Source organism: Varroa jacobsoni, unplaced genomic scaffold (assembly GCF_002532875.2).
Source record: "Varroa jacobsoni isolate VJ856 unplaced genomic scaffold, vjacob_1.0 scaffold_1374, whole genome shotgun sequence".
Lineage (NCBI taxonomy): Eukaryota > Metazoa > Arthropoda > Arachnida > Mesostigmata > Varroidae > Varroa > Varroa jacobsoni.
The window spans coordinates 1-25526 of NW_019214276.1; the positions used below are offsets into that span (position 1 = coordinate 1).

The following is a 25526-nucleotide window of genomic DNA, read 5'->3' on the forward strand; positions in this document are numbered from 1 at the left end:
AGACAAATGTGTATTAAACCAGAATTGTCAGTCGGTAACCACAATGACACAAACGACCTGATTTTTAGCGGCATATTTTGGCGTGATTTCGTCTGCCAGTTACATGTCGGCGGTACTACGAACGTTCATGCTAAAATCATACCCATTGGTAGCGGCAATGCTCAAACATACTAAGTGACATGAAAATGTCGCTGGAGATCACAAGCACACACGCCTTGTTTATGATGAGATGCCGTGTTTTCAGCCTAGCCTAACCGAAACCTAGCTAGATAGGTAAATGAACATATATATATAGATTTCGCAATGTATAGCTTCTTACGGTCTATACGAAAGGAATAGGTGGGTCCTAGGTATGGCGGTAGTTATACAGAGAAACAATTTTGGTCAAATCGCAACGGTAGATGTTTACACTGGTTATTTACGTACATCCCTTCTTGCAAACGATACCTGGCCATTTTGCCTGTTCAATAATACCGATAATTGACAAGTGAGTCGGTCGATTCGTTAGTCCGTCCGTGTACCGAGGGTGTCGAAAGTGTTTCCTAGTGAACCCATAACTCGCTTGCCGGCAAGTAGATATTTGGATACGATTAAATCTAATGCGAAGTAGATGGGTGATATACCTCTTAAAAAGTGGTGGGGCACTTAGGTTATTGCCTCGCGCAGTTTGTTCAATAAGTTCAACAACTATTTAAAATAGAAGAGAGGCTTTTTTTGCTGCTTTATCGCCGAGACATTATCAGGAAGGACGAGTTGGCCTAAGGATCGCAATGATTAGTTATCCGTGTGTGTGATCAAAAAGCCTTAGCTAGATAGTGTAATTGTATCGTCAACGGTCAATGATGACGAGAGCGGATCTAACATCGAATATAGGCTTTTTAAGGTAGCCGCACTTAGGCTTAAAGGTGTCCGACGATGACGGACCTATCACAGCACCGCCGTTTCTCCCCTGAAATCTCGATGTCTATCTCAAACCAAATATACCGCTAAAATGTTTACTAGACCCAACAGTACTGTTTACCACTCCGTTTTCCTGTGCTCTTCCTCTATTCTGCGTCTAGTTTTCTCGCTAGGACCGTAGTGTGTCCTTCTGATACCTACTGGCCCTAATAGAATAAAGAATATATTTTGCACTTATGGGGATACTTTTCTAGTTTGACGCTGTTTAATTTATGTTTTGAGGTCGTTCCTAATTTAAAGCCGCGCTCATCAGCCAGTGATCCATGCGAGCATCGGTTATGGTCGATGTTTAAGATTCAGCCTAATCAGACACACTCATATTTCGAAGCTCACTATTAACAGTCTATCATCGGCAAATTCGTCCTTTTTTTTTTATGAATAATAAAGAATATTCATACAATCATAAATCGAAGTTATATAAATTTAAGTGATATTTAAGTGTTTGTTCGGTAGTCTTTAACTGTCTCGTCCATTATTTGTTTAGCCGCTCTCGTTTGCCGTTTTTATCGCTTCATTATTCTCGCTTTTGCTTCCAGATTAAAATCAATAACCGCAGTGAGAGGAAAGAAAACAGAAATTTATAGTCCTAGTGAAGAGCCATTGTAAATAGAAATAATTCGATGCGCTCGATACTTTCCGGTTGACTGACTGTCGTTGTTCTGTACTGTCAATCAAAGAATAGTTATCTATATAGGTCTTATCTAGTCGTCCGATGATCCGTTAATGTGTTATCCCATTGATTTCGTTGTAGATACCTTGAATTCATTTTTTGTGGGTTAAAATGGAGAAATTGGACGGCATATAAATCACGAGCAGTTGTTGCAAAAAATCGATCGGCTTCTGTCAGTAGTCACCGAACTTGATCAGCCAGAAAGAAAGCACAGGACAGAACGATGGGTGCCTTTAACAGATATATATATATATATATGAGCGTCCTATTTTATTCTGATGTCATTCATACACACTAGGTGTTATCGCTAACAAACGCTATAAAAGAGTTTACTCGTTCGTGTTTTGGTATCATAACAAATGGAGTTTCGTTGGTGTTTGATCTATTCGTTGTCACTTATTTCTTAAAGAACCAATTAATTTGTATTCTAAGTAGATCACAGAACAACACTTTGGCATTGCTCCTATCTGGCTCGTGAATTCACTCTGCGCTTTTGTTGACACTTTTACTTTTTAGTATGCATCGGAACTTCAGGAAGGATGTCGGTTCCGTCGAACCGGGAGCATCATTACCAAAATCTGCGCGATCGATATACCAATTGCACTTACGTTGACGGCAATTTGGAGCTTACGTGGCTTCAGGTAACTTCATTCCTGTCTATGAAAGAGTTTCTAATAATATGTATTTAAATTATTTTACTTATATATTTGTTTATTAAGATTTAAGTATACGGAAGTTTTCCAATGTTTAGGATTTATGAGCATATATTAGACCACCTTGGGTAGCAACCCGAGCAAACGAAACATCGTAATGCTAAAAGCCGATCGAATTTCCACTGCGGCGCATAGTGCTCACAGGACATCCGTGGTTCTCACAAGTACGAACATTAACTCCCATATCTAATCTAATTACTTACTTAGTTTTTCTGTCTCTATCTGTTTGTGTTGTAGAACTCTTCGTATGACCTGGATTTCCTGCGCGACATCCGAGAGGTTACCGGCTACGTCTTGATATCGCATGTCGATGTACAAAAGATTGTATTGCCGTCACTTATGATTATCCGTGGTCGATCTTTGTTTAAACTCAACCTTGGTGACGAACAGTATGCCCTAATTGTGACTCTATCAAAGATGGAAAACCTAGAGATGCCAGCACTTCGCGACATCCTTCGAGGATCGGTTGGCTTCTTTAACAATTATAATTTGTGTCATATGAAAGATATCGACTGGGAGGAAATCTTATCGGGGCCCCAATTTAAAATGGTCCACCAGTATAACTTCACCCATCCTGAACGTGAATGTCCTGCTTGTGACCCTACGTGCAAAGGCGGATGTTGGGGTGAAGGTGCCCATAACTGTCAAAAGTTCTCTAAAATAAATTGCTCTCCACAATGTCATCAAGGCCGGTGCTTCGGTCCTAATCCGCGTGAGTGCTGCCACCTTTTCTGCGCAGGCGGATGTGTCGGCCCTAAGCAATCCGACTGTCTTGCTTGTCAAAACTTTTACGACGACGGAGTATGCAAGCAAGAATGTCCGCCCATGAATCGCTATAATCCTATTACGTACTCATGGGAGACAAATCCCGAGGGTAAATATGCCTACGGAGCGACTTGCGTCAAAGATTGTCCTGAACACCTTCTCAAGGATCTTGGCGCATGTGTCCGTAATTGTCCACCAGGCAAGAAAGCTCACAATCGAGAATGCGTTGCTTGTGATGGTCCTTGTCCAAAAAGTAAGTATTAACTTGCAGTAAACTGGACGGTGATAGTTGAATTATCACAATAACAAGTTACTGTAACTTTTTATGAGTATTTTCACCAAAAGCTTAAAACAAGACCGACTGTTATCATCTACAAGTCATTGAAATATATGCGACGCCATTGTGACAGCGTATCTGCGATTGTTGCCGAAACTCCATTAAGCCATCGATCACTCCCATTTTTACAGCAAAGTAACGAATTGTATCTGATGAATTATTTAGATTGTCGCGGCACTCAGATCGTAACCTCCGGGAATATCAATGACTTCAAGGACTGCACTATCATCGAGGGTTCCATAACGATCCTTGACCAGACGTTTGCCGGATTCCAGGAAGTCTATCCCAAGTAAGTATAGTATTAGCATGGATTAGGTGACACGATTACCCACTGAGATTCTAAAGAAATGGTATTATTCCATGGTTATGTGTACAAAACTTTAATTTGTTTTCCTCTATAATTAACTTCTATTGCCTAAAACTAAAGAACGTGGTTCTCTTTTACAGTTTCACTTTTGGACCTCGCTATCAGGAAATGGATCCTTCCGTGCTCGAGGTGTTCAGTACCCTGAAGGAGATCACCGGCTTCATTAACATTCAAGCGACGCATGAAAACTTTACCTCGCTGCACTATTTCAGAAATTTGGAGGTCATTGGAGGACGCGATTTGACCGAATACTTTTCGGCATTGTATATCGTCAAAAGTTCATTGAGATCGCTCAACTTACGAAGTTTGAAGCGTATCCAATCGGGCGGTGTCGCCATCCTAGAGAATAAAGACCTTTGTTTTGTTGACACAACGGATTGGAAGCAGGTGATGAAATCCACCACGGGGACGAAACTGCTTCAAGGTAACGCAAATTCAACCACATGCATGCAGAAAGGATTGGTATGCCATTCACAGTGCTCGACAAGTGGGTGCTGGGGCCCCGAGCCATCAGAATGCCTCAGCTGCCGGTCGTACCGCCTTGAGGATACGTGCGTTGACCGCTGTGATCCTAGTCAGGGTATTTACGACGCTGGGAATAGTCTCTGCAAGCGGTGTCACGCAGAGTGTGATGGTTCATGCACTGGACCCGGGCCGGACCGGTGCACAAAGTGCATGAACGTTCGTGACGGACCTTACTGCGTTAGCAAATGTCCAAAGACAAAATATCAACAAGACGATGAATGTCTGCCTTGCCACGAGAACTGCATCGATGGTTGCACTGGCCCAGACAATACGATTGGGTCTCGGGCGTGCAATTCGTGCGAAAAAGCGATTGTCAGCCCGAACAACCCGAACGTGCTGGAGCAGTGTCTCAAAGTCGACGAGGCCTGCCCCGAGGGCTATTACAACGAATATGTACACCCACAGGAAGAAGGTGTGCTGAAATCGCTCACCGGTAAACAGGTCTGCCGAAAATGCCACGCACGATGCAAGAACTGTACTTCATATGGCATACATGTTGCTGTCTGCGAATGCCTGCACTACAGTAATGGCGAACAATGCGAGGACCACTGCCCTCGGGATCACTACTCGGATGAACAAAATCGTCGGTGTGAACCATGTCACACCGAGTGCCGTGGTTGCTCTGGACCATGGCCGAGTCAGTGCACTAACTGCAGAAACTTTCGAATTTATACGAACGTTAACCAGACGACGTTCAACTGCACTTCGAATTGTCCTACAGAAAAACCGTTCAAGGTTTACGATCTAGCCAACGAGCCATCATGCTCTGATGAGGATCCTAAAAAAAATTTAAATTACGCCGGAAGCGCTGAAGACGATAATTTCACCATGACCCTGATCATTCTATCCGTGATAGGCTTTGTCGGATTACTGGCATGCGTTGCTGTCGGATGCAAGCATTATCAGAGTTATAAGCATCGAGACACCAGCAACAAAATGGCGCTACGAATGACCACCATCGAAGATGAGCCAATTCGACCCTCGAACGTTAAGCCTAACCTTGCCCAGTTGGTTGTGGTCAAGGAGGCCGACCTTCGCAAGGGCGGTATTCTCGGCTACGGTGCATTTGGAACTGTATATAAAGGCGTATGGGTCCCCGAGGGCAACGTCAAGATTCCTGTAGCTATCAAAGTTCTTCGTGAAGGCACACAACAAAATTCCGACAAAGAGAAAGACATCTTGGAGGAAGCGTTTATTATGGCCACCGTAGACCATCCAAATGTGCTCAAGCTCATCGCCGTTTGTATGACACAGCAATTAATGCTTGTTACGCAACTCATGCCGCTCGGATGTCTTCTCGACTACGTACGAAATAACAAAGACAAAATCGGCTCGAAACCGCTTCTAAACTGGTGTACGCAGATTGCACGTGGAATGGCCTACCTCGAAGAAAAGAGAATGGTGCATCGGGATCTCGCACTCAGAAACGTTCTACTTCATACACCCGGTTGTATCAAGATTACTGACTTCGGTCTGGCGAAGCTGCTTGATACTAATGAAGATGAGTACAAGGCTGCTGGTGGAAAAATGCCAATCAAATGGCTAGCACTCGAATGTATTCAACATCGCATTTTCACGGCCAAATCGGATGTCTGGGCTTTCGGAGTGACAGTTTGGGAATTACTCACGTACGGACAGCGACCTTACGAGCACCAGGCAGCTAGAGACGTCCCTGATTTACTAGAGAAAGGAGAGCGTCTCCCACAACCGGCGATCTGCACTATTGACGTATATATGATTATGATCAAATGCTGGATGCTCCATGCCGAAAGTCGACCCACGTTTCAAGAGTTGGCCGACGAGTTTGCCAAGATGGCGCGCGACCCCGGGCGATACCTGGTCGTACCTGGCGATAAGCTTATGCGTTTGCCCAGCTACACTGCGCAGGACGAAAAAGAACTTATCAAGAACCTTTCAATGCCAATCGATGGCGGGCCTGGGGTAATCATGGACGCAGAAGAGTATCTTCAACCTAAGGCAGAATTACAGGGTGGCGCCGTCGGCGGCGTGATCGGGTCTGGCACAAACAGTTCGACCAGTGAGCCACCGCCAACACCCATCAAGAAGTTTATGGACGACCGAGGATTCGAGGGCGATGCGCCTATCGCTGGTCGCGGCTACCGTCAAGGCAGCGATGTATTTGTCTTCCCGCCAGTTAATCACAATGCGATCAATCATAGCAATAACCATCTGCATGGTCGCAGCCGCGAGAACAGCCAATCGTCTTCATTGCAGTCGAACAGATTTTCACTGCAGGAAGGAGACGATGACGCTTTTCATCCAGCTACCGGCCACTCTAAACGTTCACAGTCAATGTATATGACGAAACTGCCAGTGGATGAATGTGACTACCTGATGCCAGTCAGCACGCATATGCAGCATCCAAGGCTATCGTCAGGCCACTACATGGACCTGATCAGTGGGCCAGCAGGACCTCATCGGGCTGTTGACAATATGGAATACCACATGATGGCTAATGGAGGCACACCGGTACCGCCTCATTCAGCTGGCTTACCACCGGCCCACAGCATTATGACAGGAATGCCCCTGAACGGTGTGGGGGCAATGAGCAGTATGGTTGGCATGCCCTCTTATAACGAAGCTGCTATAGGCAATCTTAAACCACTCCGAAGGCCTTACCAGAATGGAAGCAGTGTGTTAATGGTACCATCAAGCCGATTTGCGCACCCCGACCAAAACCAAGTGAGCAGTCTACCTTCACCTTTGCACGCGCCCGTTAAACCTGCTCGACGAAAATCCGAAGATGAGATTTCAGCGGAAGCTGCTCGCGAGTACTATAACGACTTGATGAGGCCCGAACGCCATTCGCGAAGAACCGATAGCACTAATAGCGAGACGACAGTTTGACTCGTTGGCCCTGTTTCTCGAACACATTCAGGTTGTTGATACTAGCTGAAATGAATTGTCGTTCTTGTATGTGTGCGCGCATGCACGAAATCACAACGACAAAAAAATGGAAACAAATGTAACGTAGGAGAAGGCGAAGGAAGAGATATATGCCAATTCGTACATATTATACATAGAGCTGACAAAAATTATACAGTTCTTTTTGCAGATTAGGTTAACATATTAAAATGCCTATTGACTTGTACATAAATATCGAGTGAACGAAAGACGATAAGAGATAGAGATCCGTCGGGTGAACAGGCGGAAGTTAGCTTTTTGTTGGATTTCTATTTAATTCTACTGATAACAGTAGTCGTAAAAATGGTTAGTACTTTAGCTGAGAAAAAGAGCGCGAGTGCCACAAATACGTTGAGGGAACATCGATAATACCTAGTTATCGGTTAAGTATTAGGACTATACCTGTTTTAATGGACTAAGCTGAATTATAGACTCATAGACTGACTTATGCGTTACTTAAGGGTCTATGAATCGACTAGAACCCTTGAAAATCTCAGTTAAATGTTAATATTAAGAATTATGTTTACTTACGTTATGGCAGTAGTTCCGGAGAACTATTTGACCTAATCACGTTAAAAAGTACCTGTAAAATCTTTTTAGTTATATTTTCTTCAATGCTAAACCGACAATGCAGCGTCGATCGGACACACCGGTAAAAGAAAAAAGGATCTTACAACATCTGACAGGAACTCGTCTCGAATACATTAGATGCAGGGAACTTACCGCTAGCCGATCATGCTGTAATTTGGCGGGTCATGTACATAACAGATGAAAGCACTATATACCGCATGATGGTGATAACATCCTGTATAAATACACTGTACCGCATGCTAGAAATGAGGCGGTCAACTAAAAGTAAAAATACAAACTGTTTCTAGAAAATAGTTGGAAGACAATAAAGGAACATGCTATTAGTAGGGGAAACGTATGTACATAGCTAGATGTATCCCATCAAACAACGGGAAAGACATAAAAAAAAAAACAATAAAGACGATATAATGTCAAATATACGTCTGGTTTTTGTTTTGTGAAATACGCTCGTTAAATGTAGCGTCCAAATACGTCAATTTGGCATTAGATGATAGTGATTTAACTCAAATAGTAAGTGGAATTATAATGGTAAGTAAAGTAATCAAAATGATATCGTTAGTATGATTATCATATTCGTTTGCTTTTTAAAAAAAAAAACATTTAATTTCTCCCAATTCATACAAACGATACCATTTACTATATCCGTCTTCCTTTCTAAATGAAAGATCTGATCTTCTTTATGGTTATGCAATAATATTGCATGTAATAAGTGGGTTCGGCTGATAATAATGAGGGGATGGATCAGACAAATCTTTTAGATCTTGCGTTTCCTAATTTGTTTATCTGAAAATTTTAAATCTTCAGAAAAATATTATATTGGTAACTAAAAGAAATTAAACTTCAAATGTTTAGAACCCCTTGATAAAGATTTGATAATAAAATTCTCCAAACTGGCTTCAGGATAGGACCGGGTTAGATTTAGTGCTTCGAATAGGCAATGTACAGTTTTGTGTTCGAACTTTCAATAGACATTATTTGTCCGGTGTTTTGAAGCGAGCTTATAACCGCCATAATAGAAAAAATCTATGTCACAACTTATTTACTCAAGTGGAACACATATCTTCCATAACATAGATACTAAATTTACGGTTTTTGGCTTATTCATATAGTACCATTCGTTGGCGAGAACCTAATAAATGTCCGTACAAAACGAAAAGCCAGCCGTCTCTGTGTTTCTTTTTGATGCCAGTGCTCGGTACATAAACATCTGTCAGAAACCCAGCACCTGACCTTAAATGTCCGAACATCAATAAATCATCATTATACCTGCCGACGACGACCTCGTACTCCATTTTGGAATAAGTTTCCGCCGACCACGCATTCTCTATATTCTCTGCGAGCATGTTCGTTACTTAAATCCTGTTAGTTTGCACTTCATCTTTATTTTACATACATCGGTGAGATATCCATAAATTTCAATAAGACAGTATTACCAAAATTGCAGGTTTTGTCTAAACTATGAGGAGCTCTGAAGGCCAACTCCAACTAATTAACAATTGAGATACAATCCGGAGGACGCTGAGCAGGGGTCTGAGTGTAGTAGTCGTCTCCCGAGAGATAAAATACGGCCGGTCTATCGCTGGGCACTGTGAATTCACCACATCCAGCTCGAGGGAGAGCGCTGTTTCGACAAAACCGAGGCCGATAGGAAGAGTACTAGCAATATTAGCAATTTCACTGTAAACTATGAATGTGTCGAACCGACCCCTGTTTATAGGCCTCATATTGGGACAGTACGCATTAGCTGGACGCATCTCGGAAATTGAAGAAGTTCCGTGTGAACCCAAGTTAGCTTTAGACAGATCTCCCGAAACACCATCGACATTTCACGACGTCTTTCAGGCACTGCAAGCGTACGATAAGGCTTTTGCTGCTATTAATATGACCTACAAGGTGAGCGAGTACCCGACGCTACGCGTATTACCATGAACAAGCAATTAATTTCCTGTTCGCTATCATCGTTTTGTTTGTCAAATTACGTCTCGAACACGAACTTAAACTTATGAAAAAATCTATAGTAGAACTACGGATGATTTTGTTATAATTTTTTTATAAACAAACTGTTTTGTTTGAGGTCACGGTATCTATCGGATACAGGTGGTAGAAAAACGTTGCAGGTTATGTTTAATAAAAGCGGAACATAATAACTATGGTCTTACTGAGCGCAAACCCATTTACAGGTTTCGCTTACAAAACTGCTACCAGTCGGGTACAAAATTGCTATATACCCCTGATAAGATACTCCTATTGAGAGAAGATCGGTCCCCAATTGTGTTCAGGCACCTTCGCTTCCCAGTTCCCAGTTAATAATATGACTATATCTGTTTGGTCTTCAACACGGACACTGCGAATTTGTTTTTCGTTTGATACGGTTATCCAATACATTCGTTACGTGAGAATTTCTTATAGTTGAAACGGAACTGGTTTTGTAATTATACTTACGCCAGTCTTACTTACAATTGCGCATATAACCGTCATTAAGGCCTACGTAAGTTTATGAGTTTGGTGATTACTACAATTAAAGAGAAGACATTGTGACTGTGTACCAAATGATCTACCTACAACCTAATTACGTCAATTTAATCTTCCATAATTATTATAGGCTTGTCGGTGAAAATTTTACCAGCGTTTTATTAAGTGCATTTGTCCTTACCAATAATTCGATACAGGCTCACATTTTGCGCTACCTCGAAGACGAAATGCCTGCCGCTCTTGAATGCGAAAGCATTAAAGACATAACCCCAGGGGCTTTGGCGGAATTGTTATGCTGACCGTGGAGAGATGAAGAAATCCGCGTCTTTCGAGCTGTCTGGTGCTGGCATCAAAATGATTTCAGACGATGGGAGGGCAAGTCTAAGGAGCTTCTAAATAAGGTATGTCCGGCTGCGAAGAAATAAGGTAAGCTGTTTTTACTTCACCTTACCCGGATGGCCGTTTCCATAAAATCCATTCCAGGAAGATCAGCGGCTAACAACTAGCTGTCATAACATGCTTTATATAGACCACCAAATCGCTGTAAACACCTGTATTGCTGATGTAACCATAGCTCACAAATTGGACTGAATATAACCATTAAATATTATGCATTTACTGCTAGCAGCAACCTTTATGTTTTGTAAACCCACACAATTATAAACTTAAACCTTTATTTCACGCAAAAAATATAGAGAATTTCTGTTGACGTGTCGTTCTACTCTATCTAACAAAACGTGCGTTGTTCAATACGAGAAACCTAGTGTATTTATTTTTCACTATAATAAAAAAGGTTATAGTCGTAAAATTTCGTCTAGTCAAGTCGATACTACTTGCTGGATAAGAGATTCTGCATTTTCGACACGTGTGAACAATGAGCTGGGGGCTGGTTTTCAAAGCACTATATATCCAAGTAGCCCTGTACAATTCGGAACTGCAATTTTATACCCAACGAAAATAACATGACTAGACTGGAGCAGATGGCCTTTAGCGGCACTCTCAGGGCCTCGGGCATCGTCATTCAAAGGAGAGTCGTGCGTATGCCTGCAATACAGTAACGGTATTCGTTGCAGAAATAAAATATTTTACGCACTACTCTGCGATAAACGATATGTAATATAAATGTAGATCTTTCTTAAGTAGCATCCGTCAGCATAGTAGAAGGGTTTAATTAAAGGACGGTGAAATTATGTGGTTCTAATAAAATCAAACAATTTCAGAGAACTCCAAAGCATTTTATAGGAAATAGTGATATTTTTATTGAAACTCCAATAAATTGGGTAAAGTAACACTGCCTGAATCAATAGCAATATATCGCGATCCAATTTGATCTATTATAATATATTACACGCTATATTGGTATATACACTGTGACTTTGCTAGCCTAGAGTGGAATATAGTGGCCAAATAAAGACAAATAAAACATCTGATGTGAATAATCAGTTGAAATTTGTAAAGTTAAGTTCAATCAAGATTTCTAAACCAAATAAATGTCATAAACTTCAACCGTACGCTCTTTTTTACTTCTCAGATTCATCTTGCCGCTATCTCAGCAGCCCTTCTCCAAGATGAAGTTCTTCCCTCAAAGCTTTTTGAGTGTTCATTAATCATCGATACTTTAACGGTAAAAATTAAACAGGCCACTTGTATATATCATTTCCCACCATTCCCTGATCAAGCCGATCTAAACATCAACGTGATCAAAGCATTGTTGGGAGCAACTATCGTTTCTGGCAGAGAAGCTGATTTTCTACTTCGGGACTTCGACCCCTCGATGAAGTCTACGTGTGCCTTTCACCCAATCTCAGACCCATTGGGGATATCCGTTTAGGCACCTCTTCGACGACGATCGCCTAGAGTACTCTTAGGTAATAGAAGTGTCCCTCGACGACGCCAACTGGACCCGCGTTGTAGTCCATAGTCGAATTCTAGTCAAAGGCAGAGTTATCAATCTCTTCCAACCGGCTCAAGCAGCCCTTATAAGGGTCGTCGGTACACGCAACACGAACGAACGCCACAAGACGAACTTTCATATTTACATGCTGCAAGCTTCTCTCTGAGTAACTACAACTTATATGAGAAAAATTATGTGCTTCTTTTTACCTATTATATTGATGTATTCTAACAAGCACATTTAAGTCATTGTGATTAGGTAACGTAATTAAGATGATTGCCCAAAGTAGACGTTTTAACACATAATGTTTAGTGAATGTTTATTGCGTATCTACACCCGTAGCAGTTCGTTGCGATGTTCACGTGCACAAATAGCCTGAGCAAATGTGCTCCTGACGCTTATGACCATATTCGTTCATATCCATTTTTATAGAAACATAGCGGGTTATTCTCTATTCAACAAGTCACCCCCTGCAGCAGATTGAGGTTAGCTTGCTGAAAATCTCTCATTATGAATGAGCTACCCAGCACGTAGCTATCAATTACTTCGAAAAATAAACCAAATATCTTTGGTTAGCCAACATACTTGTTCCTATATTAATTGGAAGTTTAACATAAGGATGCATTTCAAGAGAGCTTATGACACGTGTCATAGGCGCTACGCCAGTAAATAGAACTTCAGAGATCTAGAATCCTCGAAATATTCAATAATTGTCAATGAAAACGTTAAACACTGTTCTTGGCCAACTTTTGCCCCAAATGCTTCAGAATTTCCGACTTTGGAATTTCTTTCAACATTGCCGTGAAACACCTGAGGTACACACGCCCGAGCTGGTTGCCACGCGACTTCCGTACGTATTCTTTAAACAAACAATTATCTGTACGATGCATTAGATTTGGTAGTCTCTTTCATCCTAATCTTCCGGTTGCCGTTCGGCGCAGTTACAGTCTGTGCAGTTCACTAGTTCATTTACGATAGTGTCTTTGGCGAGAGTTTCCATATCGTGACCTATATGATTTCATCATCTTGACAGCAGGCTGCGCGCATGAGGATGTTTGTGGTTTCGTATACATCCAGAAGAAATTTGACTCTTAATGTTCATTTTATTGATGATCGGATCGGTTTTATTAGTCTGTCTTGCCAACCCTTTCGAAAAAGATCACGAATAGAATGTCTAGAAGGGTTTAAAATAATGATAATACCATGATAATGACTGGTGTTTGGAGAAAATTACTGCATAGCTAAGTATTACAGATGGTATCAAGAGACAAAACTAGTCGTTTCAAAAATTGCGCCATGCCAAGTAAATATTGAACATTTCCTAGTAAACCTACATTAGGTCAAGCTAAAAGTGAACACATTCGACAGAACCAAACCGGAAATATTTCCCTTATTTCTCCAACGAAAGGTGTCTCTTGGTTATGGGATCCAACATTCTGTTTTCCCGCCAATTTTTGAATATAGTCTTTGTTGTTTGAGTGCCACGGCTGCGTTGAAGCACTACTCGCCGTAAACAATGCGCGGTGTGCGGAGGAGATATCGTGGAACGACTCGCGAGACAAAATATTCTAGTGAAATAGGGTTGCAGGTACTGTTTTTAGCGTCAAAAATTGAAAAAGATGTTTCGTTTAGCGCGAGCATCTTGTGGGGTGAGTGCGCTTATGCGAACGTCTATTAGAATTTCCCAACTTCGAAACAGTTACACGCGGGTGGCTCTCCAATGCCGCGCGATCGGTTCTGTCAGTAACTTTCGACTGGGTGCAAACGTTCGAACGTTTTCCAGTTTAAACCACAATCCTGATGATGCGGGTGACGCAGGCGCAGATCCGGCAAGCGATGCTATATCTCCCGTTACCGTGCCTGATTATTGGCCAAAAGTGCCCGTTTTGGCGGTGAACCGCAATCCGGTCTTTCCGCGTTTTATTAAAATGATTGAGATTTCTGACCCCGCGCTAATACAGCTTATCAAACAAAAAGTTCGACTAAACCAGCCGTATGCTGGTGTGTTTATGAAGAAGGACGACAATCACGAGGGGGATACCGTGGCCACTCTTGATCAGATTTACAATGTTGGCACGTTTGTACAAATACACGAGGTGCAGGACATTGGTAATCGACTTCGGCTAATAGTGATGGGACACCGTAGGATCAGGGCAAATAAGGTGTTAGGCGAGGATAGTATCGTAGAAAATGAGCTCACTGGACCGCGAAGAATTAATGGCAGAAGAAGAAATCGGCGGAATGGAAATGGCCGGCTAGCTGAAATCCCAAAACAAAATACCGCAACGGGTACTAAGATTACGTCAACGGAACCGCCCATGGTTAATGATGCTGTAGACATAGCTCCAGATGTGAAAGCCGGCAAAGTACTTATGGTCGAAGTAGAGAATGTCATTAATGAGCCATTTGAGACAACTGAAGAGGTGAAAGCTGTCACGCAGGAGATCATTAAGACGATTCGTGATATTATTGCTATGAACCCATTATACCGTGAGTCGATTAAACAAGTGATCCATTCGGGTCATCAAGTAGTGGATAATCCCGTGTATTTGTCAGATCTTAGTGCAGCTTTAACTGCCGGCGAGTCGTCGGATCTACAGAGCATACTTGAGGAACAGAGTATTCCTAAAAGATTATATCTAGCTCTATCACTGCTAAAAAAAGAGTTTGAACTAACGAAACTTCAACAGAAGATTGGACGCGAGGTTGAAGATAAGGTAAAGCAGCAGCACCGCAAATATATGTTGCAGGAGCAGCTTAAAGTGATTAAGAAAGAACTTGGTCTTGAAAAAGAAGATAAGGACGCGATCGAAGAGAAATGTCGCCAAAAAATGAAGGAGCTTAAGATGCCCGAACAGGTGACAAAGGTCATGGAGGAAGAACTTAGCAAACTCTCTTTTCTCGATAATCATTCGAGTGAGTTCAGTGTCACTCGAAACTATCTGCAGTGGCTGATTTCACTACCTTGGGGAAAATTCTCTGAAGAAAACCTTGATATTAAACGCGCAGAGCAAGCACTTGAAGAAGATCATTATGGTATGGACGATGTGAAAAAGCGGATACTGGAATTTATAGCTGTGAGTCAGCTAAAAGGTAGCACTCAAGGAAAAATACTGTGCTTTTATGGTCCCCCGGGTGTTGGAAAGACTAGCATTGCTCGATCTATCGCTAAAGCACTGAATCGTGAATATTTCCGATTTTCTGTTGGTGGCATGGTTGACGTAGCGGAAATAAAAGGTCACCGGCGCACCTACGTCGGGGCAATGCCTGGTAAACTTGTTCAGTGCCTTAAGAAGACCCAAACAGAAAACCCTCTCGTATTAATCGACGAAGTTGACAAAATCGGACGTGGCCACCAAGGGGATCCGAGTTCCGCTTTGCTCGAGGTGCTCGATCCTGAACAGAACGCAAATTTTCTTGACCACTATCTTGACATCAACATCGATCTCTCAAAAGTAAGCTTGACAAATTTGAGACAATTGTTCTAGGGTTTCCCCCATTTGAAATTCTAGTTCAAATTTTCCGACCTATTTACTGTAAAACAAGATCCCTCAGGCCACCTTTACATAACGCCAAGCTTAAAGTATTCATTCAACGAGCAAACATTATTCGATATATTCCTTTAATTGTTATAATGTTCTTCCTTTGTATTGAAGGTTTACACTACTATACACAACTTCAGGCAAATGCAAGATAGATGTGAACAAACAATAGACTCACCTGTGAAGTTGGTATATTCCACTTTGTGTAGTACAACAAAAAGACGTTTTTCTTTCAATTTTAGGTGTTGTTTATCTGTACAGCTAACGTTGTCGATTCTATACCTGACGCGCTTCGAGACCGAATGGAGATGATTGAAGTGAGCGGATACGTGCCAGAAGAAAAAGTGTCTATTGCTGAAAAATATCTCATTCCTCAGGCAAGAACCAGCACCGGCCTGTTAGAAGAAAAAGTATCCATTACCACCGAAGCAGTGCAAAACCTCATTCGGCAATATGCTCGTGAAAGTGGTGTGAGAAATCTGCAGAAACATATCGAAAAAATCTTTCGTCGAGCCGCTGTTAAAATTGTTAATAAGGAAAGTGATCATGTCGATGTGAGCCTGAATAATCTTCAGGAGTTTGTGGGCAAGCCCATTTTCGTGAACGAAAGTATTTATGAGGATGGAACTCCACCTGGCGTCGTTACTGGACTCGCCTGGACAGCCATGGGTGGTTCCACAATGTATATAGAGACAACGTTAACTGACCCACTCGATAAGAAAGAAAAGGACAACAACAGCAACCACAATAACGGCAGCGGCAGGAGTTCGGTGCATATTACGGGGCATCTCGGTGATGTTATGAAGGAGAGTGTTTCCATAGCGCACTCGTTTGCCAAAAACTTTCTCGCCATGATCGAGCCAAATAACAAATTTTTGCAGGACGCTAACATACATCTACATGTGCCAGAAGGAGCGACCCCGAAGGACGGACCTAGCGCCGGCATAACGATGACAACTGCTCTGCTTAGCTTAGCAAAGAACACTTCTGTGTGCAAAGGGATCGCTATGACTGGCGAAGTGTCACTAACTGGAAAGGTCCTACCTGTCGGCGGAATCCGTGAAAAGGTTTGTGTTCGAATTTTACATTTTTGGGACATTTGCTGGCTTATCATTTGTTAGGGCGAGAGTTGATAACCATTCGATTGCAAAAGCTACTTTGCAAGGTTATTGGCTTTGCGAAATTGTGGATGAAACCTATAAAGAAAACAAGTGTGCTAGACTCGAATTCGGTGTTGTTTTTTTGCAGCATACGACATCACTAAACTAAACGAACGTTTAGTGTGTGTACTGTAATTCATCTTATAATGTGTATGGTATTCTTATTTAAGGTCATTGCGGCGAAGCGCAGTGGAGTAACCCTCGTTATACTTCCGGAGGGGAACCGCAGGGACTTTAGCGATCTTCCGGATTTCGTGCGTGCTGATATTGAAGCATATTTTGTGGGCCACTACAATGAAGTGTACAAAATCGTTTTTGAGGATCACCAAACCCCCAACAGCTCGAATAAACAAGCTCAGTCTTAGCTGCGTTAATATGCATTTTCGAGCTTGACTTATTGTACAAAGTACTGCCGAGTAGTTCATGATTGAACAGGTATGATGATGACATTAATGGTATTCTCAGAAGTTTTAATTGCACTTGCAAGCGTTTCATACCCCAGTTAGTATCCGTTCCGTTTGGTCGCGTAATATGTTACGGGTGAACACCTGAGTGCTTTTAAGTGCTTTGTGAAACGATGAAGTGAGTGTAATTGCGCTTTCTTTTTTTTTTTACTTACTGTTGACTATAGCGAAGTCTTCAATATAGATTGTTCGCTGTGTATGCCAAATGACACACTTAATCAACATGAAGCGAAGGACTGTACCGCATGAGTCCATGCAAAAACACTACGAATATATACGTACATAAAATAGAGTTCTAGATGCCCTTCGATGTGTAGTTTTGTAAAATGGTGGTATATACGTGTTTCAATTCCAAATTCTTGCGGACTGTTGGCTCGTTGTTCTTGCAAAGAACACAAAGGATTCATGACTAGTGTTAGATCTAAAATATCGAGAAAAACAATATACAATATACATATACGGATGTTGGCTAATATTTGTATAAATAAACTAATTAATAAAGCAGTTTAATTTTAACATTAGTCGTCGTGTTCTTGTTTGCTAAGCTAGTAACCTCCTGCTTAATCCCTACAAATCTCCAGCAGAAACGTAAAACGGGCATTGCTAAGGTAGTTTCAAAACTGCAGACTAACAGTTTGGCAGACTAACAGAAACTAACGTTTCAAGTCATTCCTGTTGAGAAACCCGAAAAATTGATTATTTAATAAACATTATTGTAATTCGCGGCTGGATGCTTTATCGGATTGTTCGAGACCTCTTTATTGGAAACTGATAACTCGCCGAAAAAAAGAACCATATAATAACATTAGTGTTCAAAAAAGAGCGATCTAAAGAAAGCTGATTCAACGCCACAGGGACACTTATCTACGCTATTGTTTACGTCTTAAGATAATAATAATTACTAATATTGGTTATTACGCGGTGGTATTGATAACAGTGATAAGTTTTTCAACACGAAGTTTTATTTACACAATTGTGTTGTTTGTTGCTAGTGCAGTAGCAAATAAATAATTTTATCGCTTCTTTAACCATATCGTCCTCATGTCTGTTTCACGTTATACACATTCTATGTATAAATAGTACAGCGGTATATTTCATCAGAGGTCAGCTTGGCTGTTCGATCGCTATTTAAACGACAGTTCCACATTTGCCAACCATCATCTGCCAGCTTTATGCGACAGATGATAAGATTAACTACTATCTAATTGGGCGTTTTTATTTGCACGTGTTTCCTTCAGCTTTGTTAGCCTTTTCAATTATCTTCCGCTTTTCTATGATTAAACCTGCTTATGAGGTTTTATTATCGTAACCAACTAATCATTTGTAATGATAATCGTCGTTCTCAATGAGCGTATCGGCCGTTTTGACAATGACGACAACAGCGTCAGTGGCCGTTCCCGAACACTGGTTTGAAAACATCACAAACGTATGTCTGTTCAATAACAGGCGACTAGAAGAGGCATTGTTTTTCCATCGCTTGCTCGACTCACGAACATCGTATTGTCTACGAAATTTCTAGTTGGCTGCCTTTATTGACAATTCGACAGACGCCGTTCCATTATTTGCTTTCATGGTATGTCTACAAAAAAGATGTAACGACAAAAACACAAACTGAACAAAGATTAACTTCCACTAAAAATGTGGTTGACTGCTCATCGAAAAACTGTATCGAACTTAATCGTTCGTCGAAGATTTTATTTTCATTGGACTTGGTCACTTAACAAACATCAATACTAAATATCCACAACTCAACAGGTACACCTTCAATTGCCCAAAGTATTCAATGGATGCATTATATTGAGACGAAGTAATAATATAGTTCTTCACAGGGATTCTTCCATGTATGTAACATACAACATGATTTAAATGAATGGCAGCAAAGAGTGGTCGTCAGAACATCCAAGAAACCTGTTATAACCATTCGCATGAACCACCACTGTTCAACCTACATTTTCTGTTTTACTGACAGCTATATCTTATAAACAGTATAAGTATGATCTCAATCATTTTTCTTAACGGAACGTTTTTCATCAATCAATCAGTTATTAACAGTCCAACTCCTTTTATTCCTTCATACCGTTTACTACATTTCGTTCGTTTTTTTTTACCACAGTCCAACATTGAACCTGTTATTTTGCATAGTCGCTACCTAACTAATCGAGACGACTTCAAACAGAGCGAATATACAGTCGAAATGACCAATGCTAGCTAATGACAGCTCTCAAAATGGGCGTCCTTTCACGTTTTCGTTCCCCACAAATTTTACTGTACCCACAGGTGTGCTGCCAGTGATTGCTACCCTACAAAATATCATTCTTCATTCTTTCATCCTCTATTATGATGTTTACAATACAGGTCATCGTAGTACAACTGGACGCATCATATGACCTTAACGTCTGAATCTTTATTCTCATTTCTCTTCGAAGATAATGTTTGTTTTCGTGTTCGCTTCACGTGCGTAAACGACACGCTTTACCCCACGGACGTATTGTGGCTTAACTACAACAGCTGACACATCATAACACACGCGCTTCTTCGATGCTCACGATGGTCAGGTTGTTGGTACATTTTACTAAGCATAACACCCTACACTTAGTAGCAACAAATAGCTAATTCTCGTAACATACATTTGCTTCCACTAGACAGCCCGCTCGTTCGCGCAGCTCAACATACACACGATGCAAGTGCTCTTTTTGTTTGACTTTTTCCTGTCCCGCCATCCTCTGCCTAAACAACTCTATATAAATCAACACCTACCGTGAAATATATTGAACTTGTGAAATATATTCTTTTTTTAAGTCGTTGTTCTGTTCTGCGAAGCGACTTCTGTGCGCAAATTAATGAATTTATAGCCGTGCATATACGAAAATTATCAACTGACATTTCAATACCGATTAGAATAAGAAGAAACATTAAAGTGCTGGAGTGTCATACATTTTATGACGCAAACTGCATAAATAACTTTAATGTTCAATTGCTGTGGTCACAACTGACACTACTAGATGATGACGCATGAATAGTCCGTTAGTTACTTAGGTTCCAATTAATTAGAAAAAATTAAAACATATCAAATAGTCAGTTGCTAAAAGCAAAATAATCTAGATTTCTAGAGGCAAAGTCTTTGGTGCCTTCAAAGATTCCATTTTATATTACCATATTACGCGCATGTCCACCGCTAGACCACGGGACTACTGTATTTTTATGTGAAGGTTTATTTCTAAATGTATCTCTATATGTCGAACTATACAAAGCTTTTCGGGAGTTCGTCTGGGTCCCTGCATTGCACTTTACTCAATATTCTTACACTGGTCCGAGTGTAAGCACATAGTGCAAACTAAACTTCAACGTAAGTAACTGCGCAGGACGCATCGATCATATTTGCGGCACTTTAGGTTACAAGCTGAACATTATCCAATGCTGGCGTCGTATTGACCACTCAATGATGCGGTAATAGGATTTCCTTTTATGGTAAGGGCGTTTTGTTTTGCGAAAGCAATCTAAAATAGGCGGATGTAGGGCTGAGGTAATGAATCGCTGCCGGTCGCGGTAAATTGTATCTACGACTAAATAGACGAATTTAAAGCAAATCCAAATCGCCGAAGTATCTTCGAGCAAATCTCGCGTGGTAACTGGGATACCGGTCGTACTGAAAGATCTGAGTTCGGTGTGTGATAGACACATCATCATAAACACGGTGATATTCCCGATCCAACCATTCTGTAAAACGGTCAAATAGAACCAACACAACATTAATTTTCCAAAAGAAGTAAACTGTAACATACAAATAAATATGTTTACCCCTTTAAAACGAATACTTCTTTTCAATGACGACTGTGGCATCGGCTATTTTCAGCTATCACTTTTAGACGCGCATCAATAATTTATCACTCTTAACCAAGAAAGGGAAGATTAGTTGGATATAAGTTATTTTATGCTTGTAATTTTGATGCTTTTAGTTAATATTGTGCTATGCAAAATGCGGGTTCATTTTGAAGACGACTTCACACGTTTTCGTAAAACTATGATTTGCATATCATATGAGTTGCAAACAGGCTGCAAAATCCATATATCTTCAAAGGTTTCGTCTAATCGGTCTTTACTTGTTACATTATGCTTTATCAACTATTTCCACTATGTTTCGAAATAAATGGTATTTATTGTAGACATAATACAATAGCTCAAAGCTATGAATAGACTAACCCGGGTTGATAATGTTTGCCCCAAATTCGAGAATTAACAGAAAAAGTAATTCTCTGTAGATGGATGGATTGCGTTTAAAGTTCCAGCGCCGGCGTTCCTGTATTAGGAAGAGGACCGCGTCCCGAACGTTCGTCTCACTACCAGATTTCATGTGATCGAGAATAGTACGACCAGCCCTGTAGAATATATATATATATATATATATATAATTTTCATGTATAATTCTCTATGCAAAAGTTCCATGTACATATTAGAAAGCAAAACATCTTCGCACATTGATGTTTACAGAACAGGCACACCTATCGCCTTCAACTTCCATGATATCGAACTGTGAAGTCATTAGTGAATCCGTGCTGGCTATCTATTAGTGAACAGCTCAGTCAGGAAAGCGAACCTTTTAAATCCCATTGGGTCATTCTCGTCGATATACAAGTCCCTCGGCTTGTAGACTGTGTACAAGGGTGGGGTGATGCATTCGTGCAATTTCGGATTGTCCCACACCGTCCGTACGATCACATCAACGCGCTGATCACAACCTTCTCCTGGCAGTACATCACCCTGACCCGACTCTTCCTGATTAATACTCTGAAGACCCTTGCGCAGAAGGCCGCTGCCAACACACAATTGCGGAATGTGTGTCGGTAGACGTAACCTTGAAAAGTACCACATCTGCAATTATTAAGTCCAAGAGAAAGTATGCACAAAACAAGCATTAGAGACAAAAAGTGGTTAACGTGATGCTCTGATTTTCGCTAAATCGTACGCATGCAAATCGCTTTAGCGGGTTCTGGAAGTGGCGTATCCTATATGTTTATCAAAAAATATAGAGGCAGTTCATTGAGATGCTTGAAAAATCCGAACGTTTTCTTAAATAGCGTACATTAACTAAGTTACTTATTCAATAACTTAGCCAGCTACTCTGAATGCTTGAAGTGAATTTGAAACATCTGTCCGTCCTTCAGTAGACCAAAATGATTATTTACTCTATTTATGTCGCCTAATATCTTCTAAGTATATTTTCGCCACAAAAGTACGTAAGTGTTTTAGCAAAAATGCTCAAGGAAAAGTCTTTTGAGTTTTGGGGCTCATCCAGTCACCAGCGATCTTCGTCTTAAAGCACGACTTCCATAAATTCTATTTAACAGGAAGCCTTTAGTACTGCTTAAAAGAAGTGCATGATATTATACAAGAACCTACCAAATTCCAGTAAATAATTGGATGTTCATCAACAAAGTTGGGTCTAGTGAAGACCTCGTTTCCACCTTCGAGAACGTTCTCGACCTCCTTTTGGAGTACTAATGGGCTCAGATAAGGCACTGTGAAGTCACTACAGGGTAATGTGTAATCCTGCGAAGAACAAAAAAGGATAATCAATATTTTACAATGATATTGTATAGTAATACAGAGCAACATTATTTGAGGGATATGCAAAATAAAAGAATACTAGATGATCTTTTGCTATATGCGGTTTAATTAGTATACACGTAATTGCGCGAAGCAAGGCAATAAACCGAATAATCGTGTATAAAAACTCTTTTGATTTTCGTTTTTTCCTCAATATGCCACCAACCTCTGGACGCCTGAGGCCACGACGGTCCCTGACGGTCACGTAAAGCTGAGGCACGAACGTGGCATTACACCAGCATTTCGTCTTCAAATTCGAATCATCGGCTGTCCAGCCACTCATGATTTCTTCGTCGTAGACGAGACTTTTGCAGTTCACACACTGACAACATGAGCTCATCCACACGTGGACATTACCCACTGCACCAAGAGCCCCAGTGGCCGCCAGCTTGGGCAAATCCTGTGACGAACGATTACGTGAATAACTCACTTCAGTAGGAGGCACCTTGTTGAACATCTGGTCGAGTGAGCGGGACGTCGGCATTCGGTATACGTCTGTATTGATCATTGATGTTAGTCGTGACGCCATCGAACGTATTACGTCAAGACCTGAGCTCGTCACTACCGTACTTCCACCCGTACTAATAGTTTGCCTGGCGCTGGGAGAACTGTTTGGTCGTCTATGTGTTTTCCATGAAAAATGAAAGTAATGCACATATATCAAATTTGTGATTAGGCGATGTCTTCAAGCGATGGCTTTGAAGAGGAAATGTCGTACAGGAAAAAATTATTTAACAAATGGCGAATTAAACCACAACATAAAAGAAATGTCGATAATCGAGACAAACACCGCGCAAATTCTATCATAATACGATTACACAGTCATTTCTGTTTGCTGGACAAAGCGTTAACAGAGTCCGATTAAAGCTTACATTTGGGGTGATTCGTAAAGAAAACTGACTAAATTAAGATTTCAATGTAGATTCTTCAATAAGTTCCTTCGTACTTAAGGTCGTTGACATCTGGTTGTCGGATCGGTCCAGCGGAGAAGCGTCGTATTTTTGTTGATAGCTGGAAGCTTTGTAGTAGCCCCGAACCATAATTTCCCATTCTTTGCAATGATGGGCTGACAGTTTTCGCGAAGAATTCCCGAGGCTGCTCTAGTAGCGCCATGGACGCTGGTAATGTCTGTAAACCCAAAAAAGAACAACACAGTTAGAAATGTTGCTCAACGCGGCATATCGGTAACGTTGGCACATAATCACGATCATTACATATCATACATATTATACACAGATGTATCGGCATAATCTACTTCGAAAGGCTACTTCTCAGCTTTTACCGAATATTTCATATCAATAAGCGTTGTATTTCCTCATTTTTCTACAGTAAATCATCTTATCCAGCAAATATCGAGAGAATCAGGAAAAACTTATAAGCTTACTTTAAATTTAATGAATGCGGTATCTCCTTTGATCTGCTTCTCCAGAGTGATATTAATAGAACTCTTTGTTCGCGGCAACAAATTGGTAGTAGAACGCGTTGGCGTAGTCTGGCGTGAGCTCGCTGTCTGGCTACTCGCCATTAGCAGACCGGCAGATGGTAGATAGCTTTCTTTATAGTTTCTAGGCAATGACAGTGTCGAGGATATCCTCGTGATATTCGTAATTCCTTCGAGTGAATTACTGCTTGCGGCCACCGAGGTACTCCCACATCGTCGAAGCGCCGTTTTGAACTGGGCTACCCCTTGTACAAGATTCTTAAGGCGCCGCCAGGCTCGCGATTGAGGCCATGCTGAAGCCATAACTGCTTTGTTATAGTAACCGTAAGTCATTGCATTGGGAATCAGGGTGCGTCGTTTCATCTCCATAAGGACCTTGACAGCTAATGCCGGTTGAGAGAAAATAGCGCACTGCGAGAGAATTACCCGGTAGCATACCTGCAAAAGAATAGAAAACTGTAAAAAGTGAAAATATCCGAAGATTTGTTATGTGGTATGATGCAGCACTTGTTACTTGTAGCATATGAACATTAGAGCAGACGAATGCCAGCGGCATGCGTAAAGCTATCTAAACAGAATGGATGAGATCACTTCAACGTTAGTAATAACAAACAAAAATTAGTAGTGCGGATTATAGAAGCAAATTGTAGAGATAGTACCACCTCATCATACAGCGGTTAGCAGAAGATGTTTAAAACTAACGATTAACGAACCTCATCAACAGAATGCCGAAGCCTTTGTTGGGCGTCGCATAAAATTTGAAAGGCCATACGAACTGCGGCAGGCCGTTCTTCGGCATCCATCGTGGCTAAGTATGAAGGCAGATGTACAAACCAAATGGCATAGCAGGCCGAGAGCAATGTCCTTCCCCACCGTGCAGGAACGTCATTTTGTTGGCGAGCCTGTTTCATTGCAGATTTCACTTCGTGTTTTGTGCGTTTGATGACCGGGCTGCTGGGTTGATCATTCGCGGGAAGCATTAGCCCATCGGTATCTGTATTCCCACTCAAACGCCCCAAACAACCAAAACAGGACAGTTAAAATTATAATGATTATTGTAAATAATTTCTTTCAACCATTAGCAATAAATCCTTAT

At 41.2% G+C, this 25526-nt stretch overlaps 3 protein-coding genes across 3 annotated transcripts in view; 2 read left to right on the top strand and 1 right to left on the bottom strand.

Annotated features, from left to right (window-relative positions):
- Positions 1-2146: 2146 nt before the first annotated feature.
- Positions 2147-8272, top strand: Egfr (epidermal growth factor receptor; the record flags this gene model as incomplete). Its single annotated transcript, XM_022848744.1, is given in 4 exon segments — positions 2147-2271; positions 2581-3361; positions 3611-3734; positions 3893-8272. Coding segments are annotated over 4 exon segments (4343 nt in total), but the record flags the coding sequence as incomplete, so codon positions are not given.
- Positions 8273-13728: 5456 nt separating this feature from the next.
- Positions 13729-17906, top strand: Lon (lon protease homolog, mitochondrial). Its single transcript, XM_022848746.2, has 3 exons — positions 13729-15674; positions 16004-16828; positions 17092-17906. The coding sequence occupies exons 1-3, from the start codon at positions 13839-13841 to the stop codon at positions 17284-17286; spliced, it is 2856 nt and encodes a 951-aa protein (XP_022704481.1). The 5' UTR covers positions 13729-13838; the 3' UTR covers positions 17287-17906.
- Positions 17907-18327: 421 nt separating this feature from the next.
- Crag (DENN domain-containing protein Crag) overlaps positions 18328-25526 on the bottom strand; it is a 48800-nt gene continuing 41601 nt past the window's right edge. The window contains exons 4-11 of the mRNA XM_022848745.2: positions 25144-25424; positions 24374-24868; positions 23936-24117; positions 23156-23609; positions 22783-22932; positions 21980-22254; positions 21586-21761; positions 18328-21102 (exon numbers count right to left, since the gene is read on the bottom strand). Coding sequence (XP_022704480.1) covers positions 20963-21102; positions 21586-21761; positions 21980-22254; positions 22783-22932; positions 23156-23609; positions 23936-24117; positions 24374-24868; positions 25144-25424 — 2153 coding nt within the window. The 3' untranslated portion in view covers positions 18328-20962. The remainder of the gene's footprint in view (positions 21103-21585; positions 21762-21979; positions 22255-22782; positions 22933-23155; positions 23610-23935; positions 24118-24373; positions 24869-25143; positions 25425-25526) is intronic.